General features: G+C 35.8%; 1 protein-coding gene across 1 annotated transcript; it reads right to left on the reverse strand.

The window, feature by feature from the left end:
- Nucleotides 1-19,432: 19,432 nt before the first annotated feature.
- LOC125112890 (olfactory receptor 5L1-like) lies at nt 19,433-20,386 on the reverse strand. Its single transcript, XM_047755368.1, has one exon. The coding sequence runs from the start codon at nt 20,384-20,386 to the stop codon at nt 19,433-19,435; it is 954 nt and encodes a 317-aa protein (XP_047611324.1).
- Between the last annotated feature and the right edge of the window lie 4,526 nt (nt 20,387-24,912).

Genomic DNA, 24,912 nt, shown 5'->3' on the forward strand with positions numbered 1-24,912 from the left:
GTCAGATTCTTAACCCACTTCTCCACAGAAGTAATTCCAAAAAAAAATTTAGATGGTTCATCAGGAAGATGTTAGATCATATGCAAAACTGAGAAAGTCCCCTATCTTCCTCCAAACTCATCAATTCAGTTATTAAAGACAACCTCAAAAGACAATCCATCACAAAGCAGGCATTCTAACTATAGCTAATCTATCGAAGACTTACAAATTCATATTAAACTAATGTTCTATTTTATGTAATGGACCTTGTGACCCAAATGATACTTTTAAATTACTTATAAGTTTATATGGGTCCAGGAAATATGGAAGCTAAAATATTTCCTATTATTTTTTACATTTTGTTGTAACTATTGCTTTCATAGCTGCTTTATATTCTTAATTATAAATGGCCTATTTTTTCTTTTTTTTTACTCGAGTTTGAACTCTGTTTATTTTTTAAAATAATTATCAATTTTGTATTGACTACTACTTCAAAAACCTGTATAAATAAGACAATGCACATTTCCCAAATTCTCAGAGCTCTTTATGCCCCCATTCCAGGCACCTGTTGTTTATGGAGCTGTAATGCAGGGGCTCAGGCCTGAGCCAAACCCTCTAATACAAAGCCCTGTAGACTAAATAATTTTTCTTTTTTTCTGAATTTTCAGAGAAGTGAATTATGCAATGAATAAATATTTTTTATTCTAGAGATTCTTGTACTGAGTGAAGTAAGCAGAAAGAGAAAGACAAAAAACATATGATATCACTTATTCCTGGAATATAATATATGGCACAAAGGAAACTTTCCACAGAAAATAAAATCATGGATGTGGAGAATAGACTTGTGGTTGACTAGGGGGAGGGGAAGTGAGTGGGATGGATTGGGAGCTTGGGGTTAATGGATGCAAACTATTGCTTTTGGAATGGATATGCAATGAGATCCTGCTGTGTAGCTCTGAGAACTGTCTAGTCATGTATGATGGAGCATGATAACGGGAGAAAAAAGAATGTGTACATGTAAGTGTAACTGGGTCACCATGCTGTACAGTATAGAAAAATCATATTGGGGAAATAACAGTAAAAAAAAATAAAACAAGAAATGTCTACATCTAAATGGTAAGTTTCCCTTCACATATTTCTATTTTTCTAGATAAGCTACATTTAAATTAATACTAATATGTCTTTGGAATCTTAAAATATACCTGATGATGGCCCAGGTAGGACCTATTCTTGTTGGGAGTGATACATATATTCTTATACCTAGATTCACAACCCTGGGGACATAAACCCTAGAGACCAACAGTTGCCTCAATCTCTTAAAGCCATGAAATAAAAAATTAAAATCAGTAACCATTCTTTGATGTAATTCCTGTGTACTCAAAATCCTGGAGTAATGTTATGGGCATTTCATATGAATATTGATATGTTAAAGTCACATCTATCAACCACTTCATCACTTTCCCATAGTTATTGAAAATATATAATCTCAGATGTCATTATAAAATGTTAATTGAATGACTAAAATATGTTAGACATAACTGTCTTCCTTCATGTTTCCACTATAACCTATGGGAGACATTTGAATTTCTCTCTTAAAGTAATTATGATCTATTGAGAATTAAACCAGACATATTCCAAAACTTAAATATAAAGTTGGGAAAATGATCTAGTCCTTTTTAAATATCTGTTCTGCTCTATTACACCATTACATCCAACCTATTAAATATTTTTAGATATTGAATTATTGAAATCATACATATTCATTGACAAAAATATGAACTGTAGAGTTTACATAAGAAAAAGAACAATCAATAAATAATTGTTACTAAATCAACTGCATATAAATGCCACATTCAAGTTTAGAGAAACTTGGCCAATATTACCTGAATTAAAAAACAAAAGTGGAGGAAGGCCAAATGGCAGAAGAGTAGGGGGACACACTCACCCTCTCCCACAAACACATCAACAACAAAAAACACATCTACAGGTTAAACAGTTCACACAGAACAGCAATTAATCATTGGAGAAGAACATAATCTCCAATAATGGCAAGTGTCTCACAACATAACTGCGTAAAACAAGAGAAAAGAGGAGAGTGAGAGAAGGGGAATCAGGGCTGGACGGGCACTCCTGAAAGGGAACTGTGGAGGAGAATGGGATCCCACACTGGAAATTCACCTACTCGATGGAAAGATCAATCAAATCGGACGGATCTCCAGATGCAGAGAAGAGCACAGCAATAAGTCTGAGACCTGAACAGTAGAGTGAGAACAAAACAGATCATCTGAACTACTGGCACAGTCACCAAAAACAGAGATGCTTTGGTGGGGGCTGGGCACCAAGATCTTGGCTCCAGAGGTTAGTCCCCTGGAATGGGAACAGGCTGGGGTGGGCAGTGCAGGGACTGCTTGAGGGACTAGGAATTGGTTGCTCAGGTTGGCAGGGCAGAGACTGGGTGGAGGGAGCAATACGCTAAGGGCTGGGGAGTTGAAAGCCACATCATAGGGAACCCAGGAGAAGAGCTGCATCTGCAGGAGAGAGAAGTCACCAGTGTTGGGGAGGGGAGAGGAGGAGGGATGGGCCACAATAGAATACTCCCCACACCACACTGAGCTCAATTGCCTGCAGATATCACAAAGCTCTGCTTCCCATTGCATACCCCTTACCCCTACACTGCATGCACACACTGGACCTGAGACTGCCTGCCATCCCAGAGGGCTGGCCTCAACATTTGCAGGAAGCTGACCACTGCAGGGGCTTTCACTGACCTGGCCTGCCTGCCCTCTAGAGGGGCTACACCCCTGCAGAGCAGCACCCAATACCACCAGCCCCCTGGAAAAGGACCACAGCCCAGAAAAGCTAGAACAGGCTTGGCCCAGCCATGCAAAATCTGCCTCCATTTGTAGGTGGGGTTCTGCCAATTCCAGCCGCCCTGGGGAAGAGCCCCTTGGGATCTCAGTGGCCCAGCTAGCCGAATCTGCCCTCGTGGGTTTCTGTCCTCCTGTGGAACATCTGTCCAGCACTTCCAGTCCCCTGGAAAAGGCCAGCAGGCCAGAGAAGCTAGAACAAGTTTGGCCCAGCCATGCAAAATCCGCCTCCATCGTGGGGTGGTCCTGCCAATTCTAGCTGCCCTGGGGAAGATCCCCTTGCGTTCTCAGCAGCACAGCTAGCAGTTCCTGCCCTTGGGAGGTGCAGCACTCCTGTGGAAGAGCTGCCCAGCACCACCAGCCACCTGGGAGAGCCCTGTGGCCCAAAAACACCAGAGCAAGTACTGCTGGCCATGGGAAATCTGCTTCCATCAGTTTGGACCTCCCAGTCCTGACTGCCCTCAAGAAGTCCTCCTTTGCTTCAGAGAGACACTGTCAGCCCCACCTATCCTCTGGAAAAGCCACAACTGCAACAAAGAAGACCAACCAACAAGCCAGCCCTAGGGAAACATTCCCCAGCAGTGCCAAGGCAAACAATTCCTGGCCATGGTAAGTATAACTCCACCAAGAGAAAGAAAAGAACAAGTAAGATGAAGAAACTGAGAAATCACCCCCAGTTAAACCAACAGGAGATCTCACCTAAAGCAGTTGACAATGAAACAGACCTGTACAGTCTGACAGACTTGGAGTTCAAAAGGGAAATAGTGAAAATACTGAAGGAATTAAGGGAAGATATGAATAATAATGCAGACACCCTCAGAAAGGAACTAGAAAATATAAGGAGGAGCCATGAAAAACTAGAAAATTCAGTTGCAGAGATACTAACTGAACTAAGGGCAGTAAAAACCAGAATGAATAATGCAGAAGAACAAATTAGTGATGTGGAAGATAGAATAATGGAAATCACCCAATCAGGACAGCAGACAGAAAAACAAATGAAAAACATGAAAGCAATATAAGAGACCTATGGGATAATTTAAAGCAGGCCAATCTATGCATAAAAGGAATTCTAGAAGGAGCACAAAAAAGGGGATGGAAAATATATTTGAAGAAATTATCACTGGAAACCTTCCAAATCTAAAGGACACTGAGTTCAAGATACAGGAAGCACAGTGGGCCCAAAAAAAGTTGAACCCAAATAGACTCACACCAAGACACATTATAATAAAAATGGCAAAAGCTAATGATAAAGAGAGGATCCTAATGGCAGCAAGAGAAAAGAATATGTTACCTATAAGAGAATCCCCATAAGGTTATCAGCTGATTGCTCTACAGAAACTCTATAGGCCAGGAGGAAATGGTAAGAGATATTAAAATTTCTAAAAGGAAAAAAATTGCAACCTAGAATACTCTATCCAGAATGAATATCATTTAAAATAGGAGGGGAAATAAAAATTTTTCCCAACAAAAAAAAAGATAAAAGAATACAGCAATACAAAACACAGGCTAAAAACAAAAATTATTGAAAGGGCTTATCTAAACCAAAAAGAAAGGGAGGAAAGAAAGGGAGGAAAAAAAAAAGAAGAGGAAGAACTAGAATTGAGGAAACCACAATCAGAGAGCAGTCACTCAAATAAGCCAGCATACAGATTTAATCATGAACATGTTTAAAACAAAATAAAATTAAAAAGAAAAAAAAGAGTCATCAAAATCATAAAATGTGGGCAAGGGAAGTAAGGAAATTAAAAGACTCTTTTTAATTTTTTTTGTTTGTTTTTGTTTTTCTTCTTAGTTTTAGTATAGTAAGGAAGTGTTTGAATCTACAGGAATATCAGGCTAAAACACACAATTATAGGAAGAGGTTAGAATACTTAAGAAAAAGAGCAACTACAAACCAAAACCAAACACTGCATTAGCAAAAAAAAAAAAAAAAAAAAGGAAAAAAAAAGAAAAATACAAGCAGAAAATAATCGGAGACCATCCAACCAAAAAAGAGAAAGGAAGAATGCAGAACCATAGAATCAACAGGAACACGAGGTTCAAAATGGCAATAAATAATCATCTATAATTATCACCTTAAATGACAATGGACTGAATGCTCCAATCAAAAGACACAGAGTGGCTGAGTGGATAAAAAGGCAAAAACCTTCAATCTGCTGCCTACATGAAACTCACCTTAGGACAAAGGACACATATACATTGAAAATGAAGGAGTGGGACAAAATATTTCATGCCAGTAGACATAACAGGAAAGCAAGAGTTGCAATACTCACATCAGACAAAACAGACTTTAAAACAAAAGACGTAAAGAAAGACAAAGAAGGACACTATTTAATGATTAAGGGATTCATCCCAGGAGCGGATGTTACTATCATCAACATATATGCCCATAATACTGGCAAACCGAGATACATAAAATAAATACTAACAGACATAAAGGGAAAAATTGATGGGAAAACAATCATAGTAGATGTTAATACCCCACTCACACCAATGGACAGATCCTCTAGACAGAAAATCAATAAAGCACAGAGATCCTAACAGAAACCATAGAAAAATTAGACCTAATTGACATCTTCAGGACACGACACCCAAAATAATCAGAACACACATTCTTCTCTAATGCACATTGAACATTCTCAAGAATCGACCATATATTGGGACACAAAGCTAACCTCAACAAATTTAGGAGCATAGAAATTATCTCAAATATCTTCTCTGACCACAATGCCATGAACCTAGAAATCAACCATGGGAAAAGGAAAAAGAAAAATCCTACTACAAGGAGTCTAAACAACATGCTACTAAAAAACCAATGGGTCAATGAGGAAATCAAGAAGGAAATTAAAAAATACCTTGAAACAAATGATAATGAAGACACAACCTCTCAAAATCTATGGGAAGCTGCAAAAGCAGTGCTCAGAGGGAAATTCATAGTGATACAGGCCTTCCTCTAAAAAGAAGAAAGATCCCAAATTGACAACTTAACCCTCCACCTAAACAAATTAGAAAAAGAAGAACAAAAAAGTCCTAAAGTCAGCAGAAGGAAGGAAATTATAAAGATCAAAGAGGAAATCAATAAAATAGAGATTCAAAAAACAATAGAGAAAATTAAAACCAAGAGGTGGTTCTTTGAAAAGGTAAACAAAATTGGCACCCCTGGCTAGACTCACTAAGAAGAGGAGAGAAATAACTCAAACAAAATTATAAATGAAAAAGGAGAAATCACAATGGATACTGCAGGAATACACAAAACCATAAGAGAATACTATGAACAACTATACGGCAACAAATTTGACAATCTGGAAGTAATGGACAGTTTTATAGAATCTTACAGCATGCCAAAACTGAATCAAGAAGAAACAGACCAATCCCTAGAAATGAAATTGAAGAGGTCATCAAAACACTCCCTACAAATAAAAGTCCAGGACCAGATGGCTTCACAGGCAAATTCTACCAAACATATAAAGAGAAACTGGTGTCCATTCTCCTTAAACTCTTTCAAAAGGTTGAAGAATAAGGGATACTCCCAAAGACATTCTGTGATGCCACCATCACCCTCATTCCAAAACCAGATAAAGATACCACCAAAAATGAAAACTATTGGCCAATACCTTTGATGAATATAGACTCAAAAATTCTCAACAAAATATTCCCAACAAAATATTTGAGAACAAATATTCTCAACAAAAATGAATCCAACAACATATCAAAAAGATCATACACCATGACCAGGTAGGGTTCATACCAGGTTCACAAGGATGGTTCAACATATGCAAATCAATCAACATCATATACCACATTAAAAAAAGGAAAGTCAAAAACCATGTGATCAACTCAGTAGATGCAGAAAAAGTATTTCACAAAGTCCAACTTCCATTCATGATAAAATCTGTCACCAAAGTGGGTATAGAGGGAAAATTCCTGAACATAATCGAAGCCATTTCTGACAAACACACAGAAAATATAATACTCAATGGGGAAAAATTGAAAGCCTTCTCACTCAAATCTGGAAGACAGGGATGCGCACTCTCACCACTGCTATTCAACATAGTTTGAGAGGCCCTAGCCACAGCAATTAGACAAACAAAAGAAATAAAAATCATCCAAATAGGAAGAAAAGAGGTAAAAGTTTCACTGCATGAAGACAACATGCTACTATAAATAGAAAACCCTAAGGACTCAAACCAAAAGCTACTTGAACTGATTAATAAATTCAGCAAAGTAGCAGGATATAAGATTAACATTCAGAAATCAGTTGCATTTCTGTATACCAACAGTTAAATATTAGAAAAGGAATACAAAAATACAATACCTTTTAAAATCACACCTCACAAAATCAAATACCTCCTGACCAAGGAGGTAAAGGACATCTATGCCTAGAACTAAAAACTTTACTCAAAGAAATTAAAGAAGATATAAAGAAAGGGAAGTAGCTTCCATATTCATGAACTGGAAAAATGCATATTGTAAAAATAGCTATACTACCCTAAGCAATCTACAGATTCAATGCAATCCCTATCAAATTTCCCATGACATTTTTCACAGAACTGGAACAAACAATCCAAAAATTTATATGGAACCACAAAAGACCCAGAATCACAAAAGCAATCCTGAGAAACAAAAACCAAGCAGGGGGCATAACTCTCCCAGACTTCAAAAAATACTACAAAGCCACAGTCATCAAAACAGTGTGGTACTGGTATCAAAAAAGACAGACCAACCAGTGGAACAGAAAAGAGAACCCAGAAATAAACCCAGACACCTATGGTCAATTAATCTTTGACAAGGAAGGCAAGAACATAAAATGGGAAAAATAAAATCTATTCAGCAAGCATTTCTGGAAAACCTGGACAGCTGCATGCAAAGCAATGAAACTAGACCACACCCTCACACCATGCACAAAAATAAACTCCAAATGGCTGAAAGACTTAAATATAAGACAAGACACCATCAAACTCCTAGAAGAAAACATAGGCAGAACACTCTCTAACATCAATATCATGAATATTTCCTCAGGTAAGTCTCCCAAAGCAACAGAAATAAGAGCAAAAATAACCCATGGGAACTAATCAAACTGAAAAGCTTTTGCACAGCAAAGGAAACCCAAAAGAAAACCAAAAGGCAACTTTCAGAATGGGAGAAAACAGTTTCAAATGATGCAACCAACAAAGGCTTAATCTCTAGAATATACAAACAACTTATACAACCCAACAGCAAAAAAACCATCCAATCAATGGAAAAATGGGCAAAAGACCTGAATAGCCTGTTCTCCAAGGAAGATATACAGATGGCCAGCAAGCACATGAAAAAATGTTCAACATCGCTGATTATAAGAGAAATGCCAATAAAAACTACCACAAGATACCACCTCATACCAGTCAGAATGGCCATCATTCATAAGTCCACAAATAACAAGTGCTGGAGGGGCTGTGGAGAAAAGGGAACCCTCCTGCACTGTTGGTGTGAATGTGAACTGGTACAGCCACTATGGAGAACAGTTTGGAGATACCTTAAAAATCTAAACATAGAACTTCCATATGACCCCACAATCCCACTCTTGGGCATATATCCGGACAGAACTCTCCTTAAAAGAGACACATGCACCTGCATGTTCATTGCAGCACTATTCACAATAGCCAGGACATGCAAACAACCAAATGTCCATCAACAGATGATTGGATTAGGAAGAAGTGTTATATACACACAATGGAATACTACTCAGTCAGAAAAAAAGAATGACATAATGCCATTTGCAGCAACATAGATGGAACTAGAGACTCTCATACTGAGTGAAATAACTCAGAAAGACAAAGTGATATATGATATCACTTATAACTGGAATCTAATATACAGCACAAATTAACATTTCCATAGAAGAGAAAATCATGGACTTGGAGAATAGACATGTGGCTGCCTGACAGGAGAGGGAGGGAGTGGAGGGTTTGGGAGCTTGGGGTTATCAGATACAACTTGGAATGGATTTACAAGGAGATTCTGCTGAATAGCATTGAGAACTATGTCTAGATGCTTATATTGCAACAGAACAAAGGGTTGGAAAAAATGTATACATGTAAGAGTAACTTGGTCCCCATGCTATAGAGAGGCAAAAATAAATAAAATAACAAAAATAAAAAATGAAAGGAACAACAAAAAAGTGACCATCACTAGTGATGTAATGTGGATATAATTTATCCCCTGATATGATGTGATGAGAAAAGCTTCACCTCTGTGATATTCTTTCTTCCAAACCCATAATCCCAGGTTAATTTGAGAAAATCAGCAAGCAAACCCATATTTGGATGCATTCTATAGGATACTCACCTTAGAATTAAGTCAATAGAAACACGAAAAGAGTGAAACACATCACATATCAGAGGAAATTTTTGAGACATGATGGCTTAATAGAATGTGGTACCCTTGCTGGTATCCCAGAAATGAAAGAGTACATTAATGGGAAAAATTAATGAAATCCAAATAAAATTTAGATTTTAGTGATCATAATGTACCAATATTTCTTTTTAAGCATTACTTTATTGTGGTAAGGTCATGTGACCTACCCTCTTAAGATATTTTAAGTGTAAAACTCAGTATTCTTGACGACAGATGTGATTTTCTTGTATAGTACAACTCCAGAACTTATTCAACTTGCTTAACTGAAACTTTATGCCCATTGATTTGTAACTTCCCATTTTCCATCCACCTGCCTCTATCAAGGATCATTTCACTCTTTGATTCTATGAATTTTATTATATTGAATACAAGTGGAATCATGTAGTATTTGTCTTTCTTGGACTGGCTTAGTTCATTTGGCATGATGTCTTCAATGTTCATCCATGTGGTCAAATATTTTAGAATTTCTATCTCTTTTAAAGGCTGAATTGAATTTGGTTTTATTTATATGCGGCTTTTTCTTTATCCACTTATTTGTCCATAGTAATTTAGTCTGTTTCCACATCTTGGCTATGTGAATAATTCTGCAGTAAACATGGAAATGCTAATATGTTTTTGAACTCATAACTTCAATTATTTTGGATAAATATCCAGCAGTGAAATTACTGTATCATGTAGTTATTTAGTTTTTATATTATAAAACTCTTGTGTACTATTTTCCATAGAAACTGCCCTAGTTGACTTCCACCCAACAGTGTATAAGGGTTCCAATTTCTCCATATCCTTGCTTACACTTGTATTTTTTTAATGATGGTCATCTTTACAGATATGAGGTGATAACTCATTATGGTTTTGATTTTCAATTCCATGATGATTAGTAACAGTGACCATTTTTTTCTGATTTTATAGTACCTAAAGGCCATTTGTATATCTCTTGAGAAGAGATTATGTCCTTAGCTAGCATTTTAATTGGTGTATGATGGGCCTAGTGTGTTTTTTATTTGTTTGTTGGTTTGCTGTTTTTTTTTTTTAGTTCCTTTGTATGTATATGAGATTTGTCCTTTAGTAGATACATGGATTACAAATATTTTCTCATTCCTCTGCTTTTTCATTCTGTTTACTATTTCCTTTGATCTGTAGAAGGTTTTGATGAATGTAGGTGGCAGTTGTATAAGATATCAATAACAGGGAAAATTCAGAATGTCATGGTCATCAGCACACCCCAGTTCACCTGGAACTGTCTGAGTTTTTGTATTGTAACTCACACAAATGAAGAATTCCCTCAATCATGTCCCTTTATAACAATATTTTCTTTCTATGATAAGCATTTCCAGTAAGATCATCTCTGTTTCTAAAACCTTAGATCCAGATGGTTCTAGATTGTTTCAGCACTAAAGGTTAGTGGTCCCATGAAATAGTGGGAATATAATAGTTTTATGTTTTCAGAAATACTAGGATTTAAGGATCAATCAGAAGGTGATCGTTCCAGGTCAATTTCATTTACTACAAATATTCTTTATTAGTTATCATTTTCAGAGTTCCTCAACCTTGGCACTATTAATATTTCATGCTGGATTATTCTTTCTATAGCAGTTACACTCTGCCTCGTACCATGTATAGCAGCATCTCTGACCTCTGTCCAAGAGATGATAGTATCAACCTCACACTTGTCCCTCATTTGTGAAAAATCAATAGGTCTCCAGATATTTTCAAATGTCCATTTGGGAGGGGAGGGGAGGGGACAAGCATAATACCCTCATTTTGAGAACTCTTATTTTCTTGAATCTAGCAGGTTTTCAGGTTCTTATTCCTGACTTATGAGCAAATTAAATATCAAGTGCCTTATCCTTATTATATAGGTTAAACAATCTGTATTATCTTTACACCTAGAAAACATGGCATCTAAAATCCCTATAATTTTCTAAATTTTCTATAATTATCTTTACACCTATAATTTTAAATTTATAATTTATAATTCTATAATTCTATAATAATTTATAATTCTATTTATAATAATTTATAATTCTATAATTATCTTTACACCTATAATTTTCTATAATTATCTTTATACCTAGAAAACATGGCATCTAAAATCCCTATAATTTTCTAAATTTTCTATAATTTTCTAAATATAATCTAAAATCCCTATAATTTCCTTATTTTTTTACTACTGTGAATCAGCATCTTTCTTCCCATGCTTTAAAATAATATTTTGAACTTACCTTATTGATTCTATTCCTCCAGCGGATTCATTTTAATTCTTTTAAATTTAATTTTGTTTAAATGCCTGCCTATTTTCCATTGTACAATTCTTCTAAAGTTTCATAGATGCAGAGGGAGATATATACTTGGAAACACTCTCTGCCCTTCCCTTCTGTTCCCTCCCCCTGCAGGAAACACTTGTTTAGAACACTGCTATATAGACCTCAGCTAAACCATGCCCCCTCTACAAAGCTCTGTAGAAAGTAGGTGCTTCTTGTTCCTGACACATAATGTTCCAAGTGGCTCAAAAATTCCACCAAATTATTTTTCTCATGAAGAAATACCTGAACCTAAGCTGCTTTTAGAGTCTTCACACGATATAGAATATTCATATTTTCTCTGACCTTCATACAACCTTGCTGGTGGAAAATGCAGCCCCTGTCCAGCCTCAGGAGAGCTCACTTGTTTGGGGAAGATGCTAAGACTTTTATACCTACTCTCATTCCCTGTGCCACTATGACCCTAGAGAAAATTATTTGCCCTATTCTTCAGAGACCTCAAAACTTGCAATTAAAATTAATTATTTTTTTCCAATGTAATTCTGATATTTTGAAAAACTTTAAGAGACAGCATTCCTAAGACTGAGTATCAGAGTCCTTGTGTCTCCAATTAGGGTAATTTTGTGTAAGTTAAGCACAATTTGAAGATAATATGAGATTCCTGTCCAAATCCTGTCTTTAAGAATAAACACTATGGATGAAATTAAGGCCAGAGAGTCCCAGTGGATTTGTCTAAAATCACAGACAGTGACATAGACAAAACTGTGATAGAAATATTGTTTCATGGTTCACTTGTTTGTTTTGTATATTTAAAAAGTAAACTCAAAATGCCTTAAAGACTTAAATGTGAGAAAAGACACAATCAAACTCCTAGAAGAGAACACAGGCAAAACATTCTCTGACATCAACCTTACAAATGTATTCTTAAGTCAGTCTCCCAAGGCAACAGAAATAAAAGAAAAAATGAACCAATGGGATCTATCAAACTGACAAGCTTTTGCACAGTAAAGGAAACCATACAAAAAAAAAAAAGAGACAATCTATGGAATGGGAGAAAATAGTTTCAAACAATGCAACTGAGAAGGGCTTAATCTCTAAAATATACAAATGACTTATACAACTTGACAGCAAAAAAAAAAAAAACAAAAAAAACTCAGCTCAAAAATGGGCAAAAGACCCAAATAGACATTTCTCCAAAGAAGATAATCAGATCACCAACAAGCATATGAAAAAATGCCCAACATGACTCCTTATTACAGAAATGCAAATCAAAACTACTATGAGGTACCACCTCACACCTGTCAGAATGGTAATTATTAATAAATCCACAAATAACAAATGCTGGAGACGGCATTGAGAAAAGGGAACCCTCCTTCACTGTTGGAGGAATGTAAATTGGTACAACCACTATGGAAACCAGTATGGAGGTAACTAAGAAAACTAAATATAGAACTAACATATGACCCAGCAATACCACTTGTGGGCATATACCTGGACAAAACTTTCCTTAAAAAAGATACATGCCCCCATATGTTCATTGCAGCACTATTCTCAATAGCCAAGATACCAAAACAACCTAAATGTCCATGGACTGATGAATGAATTAAGAAGATGTGGTTTTGGCCAAGCCTTCCAATGTCTGAAGCTTAAACTACTTTTTTTTTTTTGCAAGAACAAGATGCTTATGCAACATATTCCAACCTCCTGGTGATTGTGGAAATGACCTCTTGATTTTGAATCACTGAGACATGAGAGCCCCAGGTCTCATTTAAAACCTGCAAGGAACTAGGAATGGGTTTTTTTTCAGTATGAACTACTTTCATTTTCACATGTTAGAAGGGTTAATAATCTGGAACAACAACAAAAAAAGAACTAAACTGATCAAGACGTGGCTAAATAGATGAGCTAATAAAATGGGAACTGCTTTTAATTGTGTAATAATTATAGAATGTATACTAATAAAATGGCTCACAATTTGAATTTACAATCGCTACTTACTCCTTAAGCCCTAGCATTTTAGAGGTGAGATTATCTAGTCACAAGGCTTCTTCCCAGCTCCTGTAAGAGGATTCTATTATGGGTAAACTTGAGATAAAATGAGAGTTTTAATATGACTATAGGTCAGTGGTTTTTGAATTGTTAATGCATAAAAGACCCCAAAGGCATATACTGAATATATAGTGTATGAAAGACAAAATTAAATAAATGAAAAGCATTTAAAAAAAAAGATGTGGTACATATACATAAGGGAATACTACTCAGCCATAAAAAAGAACAAAATAATGCCATTGTAGCAACATGGATGGAACTAGAGACTCTCATACTAAGTGAACCAAGTCAGAAAGAGAAAGACAAACACTGTATGATATCACTTATATCTGGAATCTAATATATAGCACTAATGAACCTTTCCACAGAAATGAAACTCATGGATTGGAGTCACCAAGGAGGAGGGAGAGGGGGACGGAGTGGTGTGGACTGGGAATCTGAAGTTAATAGATGCAAACTATTGCCTTTGAAATGGATATACAATGAAATCTTGCTGTATAGCAGTGAGAACTATATCTAGTCACTTGTGATGGAGTATGATGGAGGACAATATGAGAAAAAGAATGTATACACATATGTGTGGCTGGGTCACTTTTTTGTGTAGTAGAAAATTGACAGAACACTGTAAGCCAACTATAATGGGAAAATAATAATCATTAAAAAATAAAAATGAAAAATAAAAAACTGAATTGGATATTATTAACACTGTAATTACAAATTATGATTTGCTGTAGGCCAAAAATACCCTGAACAAGTTCTAACTTCTGTTTTTTCAGAGATAGCTCTTCTTCTGTTATGGAATTCAGGTCCTGCTGCTGGATGCTTGAATATCAATGCCAAGAGGCTTTAAGTCTGAATGATGGAAGCCTTTGGAAAAAGTGGACTTACATCTTAAAAACCAACTCTGAATATTCTGCAAATGAAAATTATAAAGTTAAAAGGGAAATAATCTCAGTTAACCACTGAGGTAGGACATCAGAATTGTATCCTCCTACTCAAGCGATCTTGTTGAATCCTCATCATCTTTCTTTAGATGTAATCTTATTCATTTGTCAGATTATTGCAGGGGAACTAGAGATTAAATCTGGTCATCTATTAATTATTTTTTCTTCATTTCTATTTATATAATCTACAGAGAGAACCAACATGTTAAGGGCAAGTTGTTTGATCAAAAGATTTTAAAGAGTGCTAGAGGTGGAGATGAGCAAAGCATAGGTGATTTTGGTTTAAAAGGTAGTTACAGGAGTTCTCTCATGGAAGGTTGAGGATCTGATGCTGTCACTGAAAAGGCTCAGGTTGCTGCTGTGGCCACAGGTTAGATATCTGGCCCTGGAACTTCTATATACCAGGGACGTGGTCAAAAAAAAAAAAAGGTTACAATGCAGATTTGCTAAAGTGACAAGACAGAATGAGCTACAATTATTTTGATGTCCACAAAGATGTAGATTATTATGAGCAATAGTGTTAATTCTACTCTCAAGCCAGTTTTGGAATTGTTTCAGTGCCATAGCTTTATTACTGCCCAAGGTGGAGCAGTTTATGTCAGGACTACAGTCTGTTCATCAAGAAGTTAACTTTTGGAGTTCCTATTGTGGCTCGGTGGGTTAAGTACTCACTAGGACATGTGTTCAACCCTTGGCTTCATTCAGGGTGTTAAGGATCCAGGGCTGCCACATGTGGTCACATGTTTCAATGTAGGTTGCAGTTGAGGCTCTGATTATGTGTTGCTCTGGCTGTGGCATAGGCCTCAGCTGCAGCTCCAATTTGACCCAGAGCCTGGGAAAATCCATATGCCACAGGTGTGGCCCTAAAAAGAAAAAAAGGAAGAAAAAATTATTTTTTTTCTCCCCCCTCTGGTGGCAGTTACAGTACATGTAAAACAACCCAGGAACCTGCACTAGACACTGATTCTGTGAGTCTATTGTCCTAAACATTAAATGCTGGAGCCTACTGTTTCTTATTCAGGGAGTCCAAGGAAATTTAAGCTCTTTAAACAAGAGGGAAAGGACATAGAAGGTCTTTGTACTTGGGGGGTGGGGGGAAGGTGAATACAGGGTTCTACTCTGCTGGGTTCCACTTAGAGTGCCTGTATCATCAAAGAGATTCTAAGAAGAATTCAGTGAGTTAAGGGATTGAAACAAAATTTCAGAATACGTGTTCATTTTAACCCTGAAAAATTTTTCCCCAATTTGTCAATAGGATATCTGGTGAAATGTAAAATTCATACTTTAAAACTTTCTTAACTGCCGAGATCCAGCCCCAGCAGCCAGGGAGTGCCGAAGGAGAGGAGGGGCTACAATCGGCGCGGAAAGAATTGGAGCCAACTCCTCAGCTGCATGCTGCAGATGACCCAATTTATTAAATGAAAAGCATCAGTTTTTATACCCTATCACAATCAGGTTTCGTGTAAGATTTGACATTAACATTTGATTTAAAACCCTTTTGTTCCCTCCACCCGAGATACAAAAAAGAAAAGTTAATTAAAACATATTCCTTTCAACTTCAGATTTTCCTTCAAGATTACAAACTTAAAGTTTCATACTGTACTTTTCTTAAAAGGTCAACAACAATATCTTATTCTATTCTATATAAAGAAAACAAAGCTTTAATAAGTAACAAACTATGATACCTAACATTCTTTAACTAAAGTTGTATGTGGTTAACAGAACGCATGAAAGCCTTGGGCTCATGGCATTCTTAAAACCACGATTTATTTGGCGCCAGCAAGCTAAGCGTATAACCCATTGTGCTGATTTACGTAAATTCCAAACCACCAATTTCAATAGAAAGAAGTATTGTGCCCAAAAATTAACAAATGCCTCCATAAAGGATAAAAGTTACATGTGACACTGTTATTTGATAAAAAATATATCTATTATAGAAAATAATAATTTATAGGCCAAACAACATTTTCCCAGCCCCAAACTTCTTTTTAAGTAAAGGGACTGAAATCACGTTCCCCCTGTATAATCTCACAAAATAGGTGCCATAAATTATTACTCCAAAACAAAGGCTTTTTCCATTACATTGTTTAAATAACTTCACTCTGTTTTGGTTCAAGTATTTTATGTACCCAGGGCAAATCTTTAGCAGTAAGAAAGCTGTGAATAGAAGATAGAAAAGGAAGAATAAACACAGAAAAATAGATTAACATATTTTTTAGGGGATATCATTTTTATTTTTCTGGAGCCGATGTCTTTCAAGGGATTGCTCTGCAATCCTTCTTCTTTCTTCAGCTTGTCTGTAGCTCTGCTAACCAGACAAGCCTCACGCATCCGCAATTCTTCTTTTTTCTTCAGCTTGTCTGTAGCTCTGCTAACCAGACAAGCCTCATGCAGGTGCCAACTATGGCTTTGCTCTCTTTACTGGAGCAGCCTTATGGCTCCTGACACTTAACATTACTTTTTGCCAGGAATTGATTATTCTTTTCAAAAGCCATTTTTAATCCAAATGCTCATATGATTGATTTAAATATACTTCTTACAGAGTGAACATTAAAGATTAACTCTATGGCAGAACATTGGCAAGGATCACTGCTATTTTGTCCCATTCAATGTAAGGTTTAATTTTTTGGTCCTTTATAAATGTCATTCCCACATTATTATTATATCCAGCTAGAGGCACAATATAGTTCTGCTCATATTTAATATTACAATGGCTAATAGAAGAGCAGTAGGGTATATTAGGCTTACTTAATACCATGGGCTATTGAAGATAAAATTTTGCACACTGAATGCTAAATATCATTATAAAATAATATAATTTTGCTCTCTATTAAAGAAAAAATAAAAGATCAGGTAGGGATTATTGGATATTATTCAACATCTGGCAGAAAGATCTATGCTAAGTGCATAATTTATTAATTAAATAATTTAACATATGTTAATGGATATATCACATGCCAAGAGGGAAGTAAATCAAACTTAATCAATTATGTTGTGAACATTACTACATATTTTCTGAAGGGAAATTGGAAAGTTTATTTGTAATCATCCAACCTTCATTTAGCATACACATAAACAAAACCCAGTAAGTTTAATACCAAAAGTTAAGCTCAAAATATCACACAAATTAGAAATACAATATACAACGGAGCAGGGTTTCTTTTCTTTGTATTTATACTTTAAATAGCCAAATAATGAATATAATTACATAAAAATATAAACTATAGATCAAAAACATACCTAAAACATAAAATTAAACATTACCAAATTATATTGTTTTTATAAATATTATCCTAGAAGTTAATGCTTTTAAAATGTAAAATGTCTTCTAAATCATTTTGAAAAACAGTAACACCCAGTGGAAATTTGAACAAAGTGAAAGAAACATTACAGAAAAAGTCAAAACCATTGGTCATTAAAATGCTTCCACTTTCAGATCTCTCTTGCTGTTTTTATTTTTTTTCTCTCCTGTCCCTAATTTTCAGGTTAACACAGAAAATCAACCTAACACTTGGATAAAATCAATATTAGGATATTTTCTTCAGTCTAATATTCAAAATATATTTTTACAGAGGAAATGTTTCTTTATACTTGCTCCTCATAACAATGGTCATTAAATTATTATGAAAACACACATACACACACACACACACACACACACACAGAGGCATACCTAGGAGATACTGTTCCTGCTCCTGCCCCTCATAAGAACAGTCATCAAATTATCAAGAACACACACACACACACACACACACACACACAGAGATATACCTTGCAGATAATGCAACTTGGGTTCCAGACAATTAGCATGAAAGCAATTATTCAAATAAAGCTAGTAAGAAAATTTTTTTTGGTTTGCCAGCAAAGATAGAAGTTTTGCTTATACTTAATTCTAGTCTATTCAGTGTTCACTAACATTATGTCTAAAGAAACACTGCATATATTTTAATTGAAAAATATTTTATTTCTAAATATTCCTACCCATCACAAGATGCTTTAATGAATTGCATTTTTTCAGTAATAGTAAGTCAATGATCACTAATTACCAATCACAATAGTGACAAAACAATGAAAAAATTTGAAACATTGTAGGAGTTAACAAAAAGTGACAGAGATGTGAAGTGAATAATTGCTTCTGGAAAAAAGGGCTCAAATATACTTAATGCAGAGTTGCCACAAAGGTTTAATTTAGATTAAAAAACACAAAATGTATGTGAAGTACAATAAAATTATGTATGCTGGAATGCACACTCATAGTGACACAGAAAGAGACAGAGAGAAACACAGACATAAGAGACAGAAAAAAAATTAATTATGTACTGGTAAATATTCTAACCTATTTGTACATGACCTTGAGTTATTTAACTTTCTTAAGATTTCTGTGGAACAGTTATTATTAATGCCTCAATTTTTCAGATGTAATGATATATGAAGTTCCAAAAATACTTGACACAGAAATAATAATAATTAAAAAAATACTTAACAGTAATGCAACTGGGAAAAATAATGAAGAAGGAAATAAACAACCAACATGATATACATTTGTGGAAATCTCATTCTGTGCATAAACTGACAAGGTGTGTCCTTAATTATAAAAAACAGGTATTCAATTTGGAAATAAACTTGTTTCCATGGATACTGAAATAAAATGTGAGTTCCTCGTTAAACTTATACATGTCTTACAGCAAAATAAATGTTTGTGTCTTAATATCCATTCCCTAGACCCATTTAATACATTTTATATCAAATAAAAGCAAACAAATGGGCTAAAAATTTTGAAATATGCTCAATCTTAAACATGTAAATTGACAATGCACAAAGATAAGTGAATTTAAAAACTCACAATTGCTAGGCATCTCTTGACTGTTCCCTGCCTCTCAGAACAGCAGCCAATCATTACACAATTCCACCAGCCTTCACTTTGGAATGCTGAGTCTCACTAGGAAAATATTCTCTTGGAAAATTTTTTGGAGTTCACTACTTTTCTCAGTGCTTCTTTTACATCCTTGTTCCTCGGACTGTAGATCAGGGGGTTCAGCATGGGAATCACTACAGTGTAGAACACTGTGGTCACTTTGTCCATGGCCATACTCTTGTTGGCAGAATGGGGCCAGCAATAAATGAAAAGGATTGTTCCATGAAAGACAATGATGACTGTGAGGTGGGACGCACAGGTGGAAAAGGCCTTGGACCTTCCCGCTGAAGAGCACATCCTCATTATGATGATGAGAATGAATAAGAAGGAGGTGAGGATGATCACTCTGGAGATGATCTCAGTGAACAGGGCCACAATGTATAACACCAGCTGATTTGTAGTGACATCAGAGCAAGCAAGAGATAAGAGAGGGGGCAGATCACAAAAGAAGTTGTTGATCACATTTGATCTGTAAGATGGAATCTTAAGAGCTAAACACACATGAAGCAGATAACACACAGTCCCACAGAGGTAGCAATAAGACACCAGCTCCACACAGACATTTTGGGAAATAGTGGCCATGTACAACATTGGGTTAGAGATGGCCACAAAGCAATCATAGGCCATTGTGGCTAGTAAGATGACCTCAGTTACCACACATGCGCAAAACAAGTAAAATTGCACAACCCACCTCATGAAGGAAATGGATTTGTCTTCATTTATGATGTTAGCTAGTATCTGGGGAACAATGATTGTGGAGTAACAGAAATCCACATAGGACAAATGGCTAAGGAAATAGTACATGGGGGTATGGAGTTGAAGGTTGACCCAAATAAACCCTATCATGCCCAGGTTCCCCAAGACTGTGACTCTGTAGATGACAAAAAACACCAGGAAGAGGAAGACTCTCAATGCAGGGACATCTGAGAATCCAAGGAGAATGAACTCTGTTACAAGGTTGCAATTTTCCTTGCCCATGTCCCCACAGTATTGGGGCTGTTGAAAAATTCTATTAGTTATTTTTCCTTATATCATTCCAAATTCAGTTTTGACTCCATCCTGAAAAATACATGAGAATAAATAGAATAGTTACATTTCTTCAGCAAAGGAATAGGATATTGTTTTTGGGAGATTTCAGCAAAAGTTCAGACATTGTGGCACATGCACAGAACTCACATTTTAATTCACAAATTGCATGCAAGTCTTCACATCCATAAGAGCCTGTATGATTCCTTAAAGCAGTTCTATACAATTTAGAGCTTGTAAAAGAATTATTAGGAAGATATCCAGTACTATCTAGTTAACTATAATATATTATGACAAATTCGTTTTTATTGGCAGACCCTTTATTCAGTCCCAGAAATACTACAACCCCAGGATATAATTTTTCTATAAATAGTTCATAGTAACTGTTTCTCACTAAAATTATGTTAAACTTGCTTATTAATATTATTAATCCACAAGTGTTCATTTTATCAATTTTTGATGGGAAAAGTAGTTTTTAGACTCTAGATTAGCACTTTATCAATAAAATTAGCATAGTGATTTTGTTAAATAGGCTATACAATGTTTGCAGTTGTTCAAGGAATAGGTCCTCATTTTCAAACTTTTTGAAACAGACTTATAAAGATCTACTTTACAAATGAATTCAGTTTTAAATCTGTTTGAAGAACTAATCGAATATGTGAATATGAAGTTTACAGAAATGTTTGGTGCTGCATCTCATCATTATTGATGATAGCAAATAAAGTGTAAAACTGAAGGTAAATGGTCAGAGTTATGATTTATACATATACCATGGAATATTATGCAGCTTTCTGAATAACTTTTTAAAGTACCAAGGATCTTTATTTTCAGAGCCTATAGTAAATTGGTGGCTGCAGATAATATTTCACTATTTCCCATTATCTTCCTTCTTTGCAAGTCTTCAGCCACAAGGTTACATCTCGTTTTCATAACAAGATTGCTGAGACCAGCTCAGCAGGATGGGGCTGAAGAATGGGTGCTGTGAAACTTAAGGAAAAAAGTTAACATAAAATAAGACACAGAGACATATAATTAAGTAAAGGTGGGAACAGGGGACTCAAGGTCTCAGGGACCAAGAACACTGCCTCAAGAAACCACACTGCTTTTATTGTGCTATTTAGGATGACATCAAGTAAGGAGGGGCTATGGGTGGAGGATATAGGGTTTCTTTACTATTTTATAAGTTCCTTTATTATTTTAAAAGCCACTTAGTTGTTAAAAGGTTAAGATTTTACTCTGACCTTTAGGCACATAACAATCATTAGCATTTGAGTTAGCTATGCATAGCATACCAGAGAATCCACACTGTGCTTCCACAAATGGCATACCTATTTTCTGCAACCAGGCATGCCTAGGTTTGCACCTTGGTTCACTTTGCTAATGCATAGTCTGCTAATGTCCCCTCATAAACCATTTGGCCATAAGGTTTCTCTTTCTCTTATTCCTTAGAGGACATATCATGCTTGTGCAAACAGCATGCCAATCTGCACAGGTACAGTATGCCTACACCAATGCATTATGTCCTCATTCAGCTGACCCTATGAATAGCCTTTAGGTCTTTGTTCTTAAGCTTAAGTCATTTACCAGCACTGTGACTGTTTTTCAAGAAGGAAGATGGGATAAAGTAAAGCAGGAAGATGGGATTTTTCAGCAAAGAGGCTAAGAAAATATTGTAGAGACATGTCTTATGACACAAGGTAAACAAATCATACTGGAAAGGGATTAAGGAGGTACACTTAATATAAAAGCAAAGGAAAACCAAACCTCTTTACAAGCATATCATGCCAATTCAATTACGTTGAATGTTAAGTTTCAGATTAATTTACAAAAGTTGTGTCAGAACCATGATTTACATGAAAATCAACACAAGTTACATCTTAAAAAAAAAAGGAAAGAAAAAATCAATTCAGAAATAGTAAGCCAGGTAAGCATGCAAACTTCAGAGTACATAAAATATGCAATGACTAGTGCCCAAGTAGTTATGTCCTGCAGAAAAAGGGAATTTGATTTGAAGGTTCTGAACAGAAGCAAAGGAATTACAAGCTAAACCAGGAGACCAATCCCCTCATTTCATATATGATGCAGTGGACAGACCAACTGGCAAAGTTCACTCAGATAGGTGAAAGGCGTACACAGATCTAACTGCTGGCACTCCCTACTGACACACATTACTTGACCATACACACATCTAAAACACAAGAAGAAAATATTTGAACACACTAAGCCCAGTGATTTAACAAAACATTTCAAGACTAATACACATGTTGGCGGTGAAGTTGTTACAGCACAGCAGTGTATGACATGTATTTAAGAGATTAAATGAAAATAAATAATTTCTCAAAGATTTTAATGCTCAGTTTTGATAAACACAATCAAGTTTTCATCCAGTTTTCTGATGTGTAGCAAAAATGTACTGCAGCTTTAAAAAAAAAGTTCATTCTTCAGCTTTGTACACTTCTTATGGTCTATCTTCAAAACTGAACATTGGGTTTTCTAATCTGCTTCCATGGCACGTGGAAGTTTGCAAGCCAGGGGTCAAACCCGAGCATCATGGCAACAACCCAAGCTGCTGCAGTGACAATGCTGAATCCATAACCTGCTGCACTACAAGGGAACTCCAGCACTAGGTATTTTTAACGTAAGCAATGTGATGTTCTATATACATTCTTAACACGTATTTTAGGAATAAACAAAATCCATGTTTTGGTAACTCATAGTGGATTTAGAAATGCAAATGCTCTGTATCAAAATACACTTTTTACTGGGAAAAATAAATAAAACAGACAAATGGGTCTACACAAAGTAAAATTTAATTTTGGTAGATTTGAGTGTAGGACAGTCCATGACAAGCATATTTGCCCTTACTTCCCCAGAGTTGCTCATCTTCCAAGATTTTAAAAATGTTTTTAATTGAGATCATGGTGACATTTGTCTCATTCCACATCTTCTCAGCCAAACTCTGAGGACATAAAATTTATCTGATTAATTTTTGGGAGCTTAGTCAGAAGCATCTGGAACACTAGTTGGTATAGTTTACTCTACACTTGCAGTAACTTCTGCTGCTGTCCACACACAGCAATTGCATTTGTCAGATGGTCTACACCCATCTCATATTCACCTTGAGCTACTAACCAAGCTATATTTCTCAGGGAAGAATTTCTGAACAGCTTCAGCATCTTTAAGATCAGGTAACTTGGAAAGTCCAACTCTCTCCTTAACAAGCTTTTGTTTATTTCTTCATTCTCTTACCTTGTTCTTGGAGTTGGGGTCATTACATCTCTTGCTGTCAACATAAATGCAGTGCCCAATGAAAAGTGCCCCATACAGGCCAACAGCAATGGCACTGTTCTAGGCCATAATCTTTGGTCCACCAAGGAGCAGCAGTGGCCAGTAGGAGAACTGAGAAGAAGCTGTTGACCATGAACCCGCCAAGCAGATTCTGCTGCTCAGGCCTGCTGCCTGCCATGAGGGAAATGGAAATCTGAGGAATTTTTAATTACTTGAAAAACACTATGTAAAATGGCAAGTCAAAAAATAGATAGCCGGGTTGCAAAATTATACATATATACACATATACATATACGTATATACATATATATACACACACACACAAGCCACATTGTATATTTAATCTTCATAACCTCCATGAAACATAACGATTTTATTCCAATTACTTTTTCAAAAAAGTAATTGGAATCTTGCTTGAATTCTCACAAAACATGACCACTATAAGCTGGTGTAAGTTTTTGTAAAAAAGAAGGGATATATTCAAATCCTTTCATTTGTAGAAAGTGCCAACAGAAGGTAAGACAGTATTATTTATTCTCTTTCCTGATCCTTAGGAACAATATGATGTTTGGAAGGACCAGCTGGTTATTCCTCGAGGGAAGAGACTTGGAACTAAGTCCAAATCATAATTAGGTATTTTTCTCCTTCTTCAAATAGTTTCATAGAGATGAAGGATAGGTGATCACACTGTGGCTCAATGGGATAAGGATATGGCATGGCTGAAGCTATGGCATAGTCAGTGTTGCAGCACAGATTCAGTCCCTGGCCTGGGACCTTCCATGTGTCATAAGTGCAGCCAAATTAAAACAAATAAATAAATAAAATGTTTTTAAAAAAGAGGTTAAAAGGTTTCAGGTAACAAGTATACCTGAAATAAAATATCCCAGTTTTAAAACATAATTATTCTGAAGATATGATTTTCTCTCTCCAATGCCCAGTAAAAATGAGATATTCTTTTCTTTCAAAGTACAAAGTAGTATATAATTTTGAAAACCTTTTCTTGTTCTTAAGTCTAGAGATGAAAAATCAGGCTGCTCATTACTTATAGATCAGTGATTCTTAACCAGGAGTGATTTTGATCTTTGTGACATACTGGCAATATCTAATGATATACCTGGTGGTTGCCATAGGGAGGGTTATTACTGGCATCCAGTAGGTAGAGACCAGGAAACTGCTAAACACTCTACAAG

This window comes from Phacochoerus africanus, chromosome 12, assembly GCF_016906955.1.
Source record: "Phacochoerus africanus isolate WHEZ1 chromosome 12, ROS_Pafr_v1, whole genome shotgun sequence".
Taxonomy (NCBI): domain Eukaryota; kingdom Metazoa; phylum Chordata; class Mammalia; order Artiodactyla; family Suidae; genus Phacochoerus; species Phacochoerus africanus.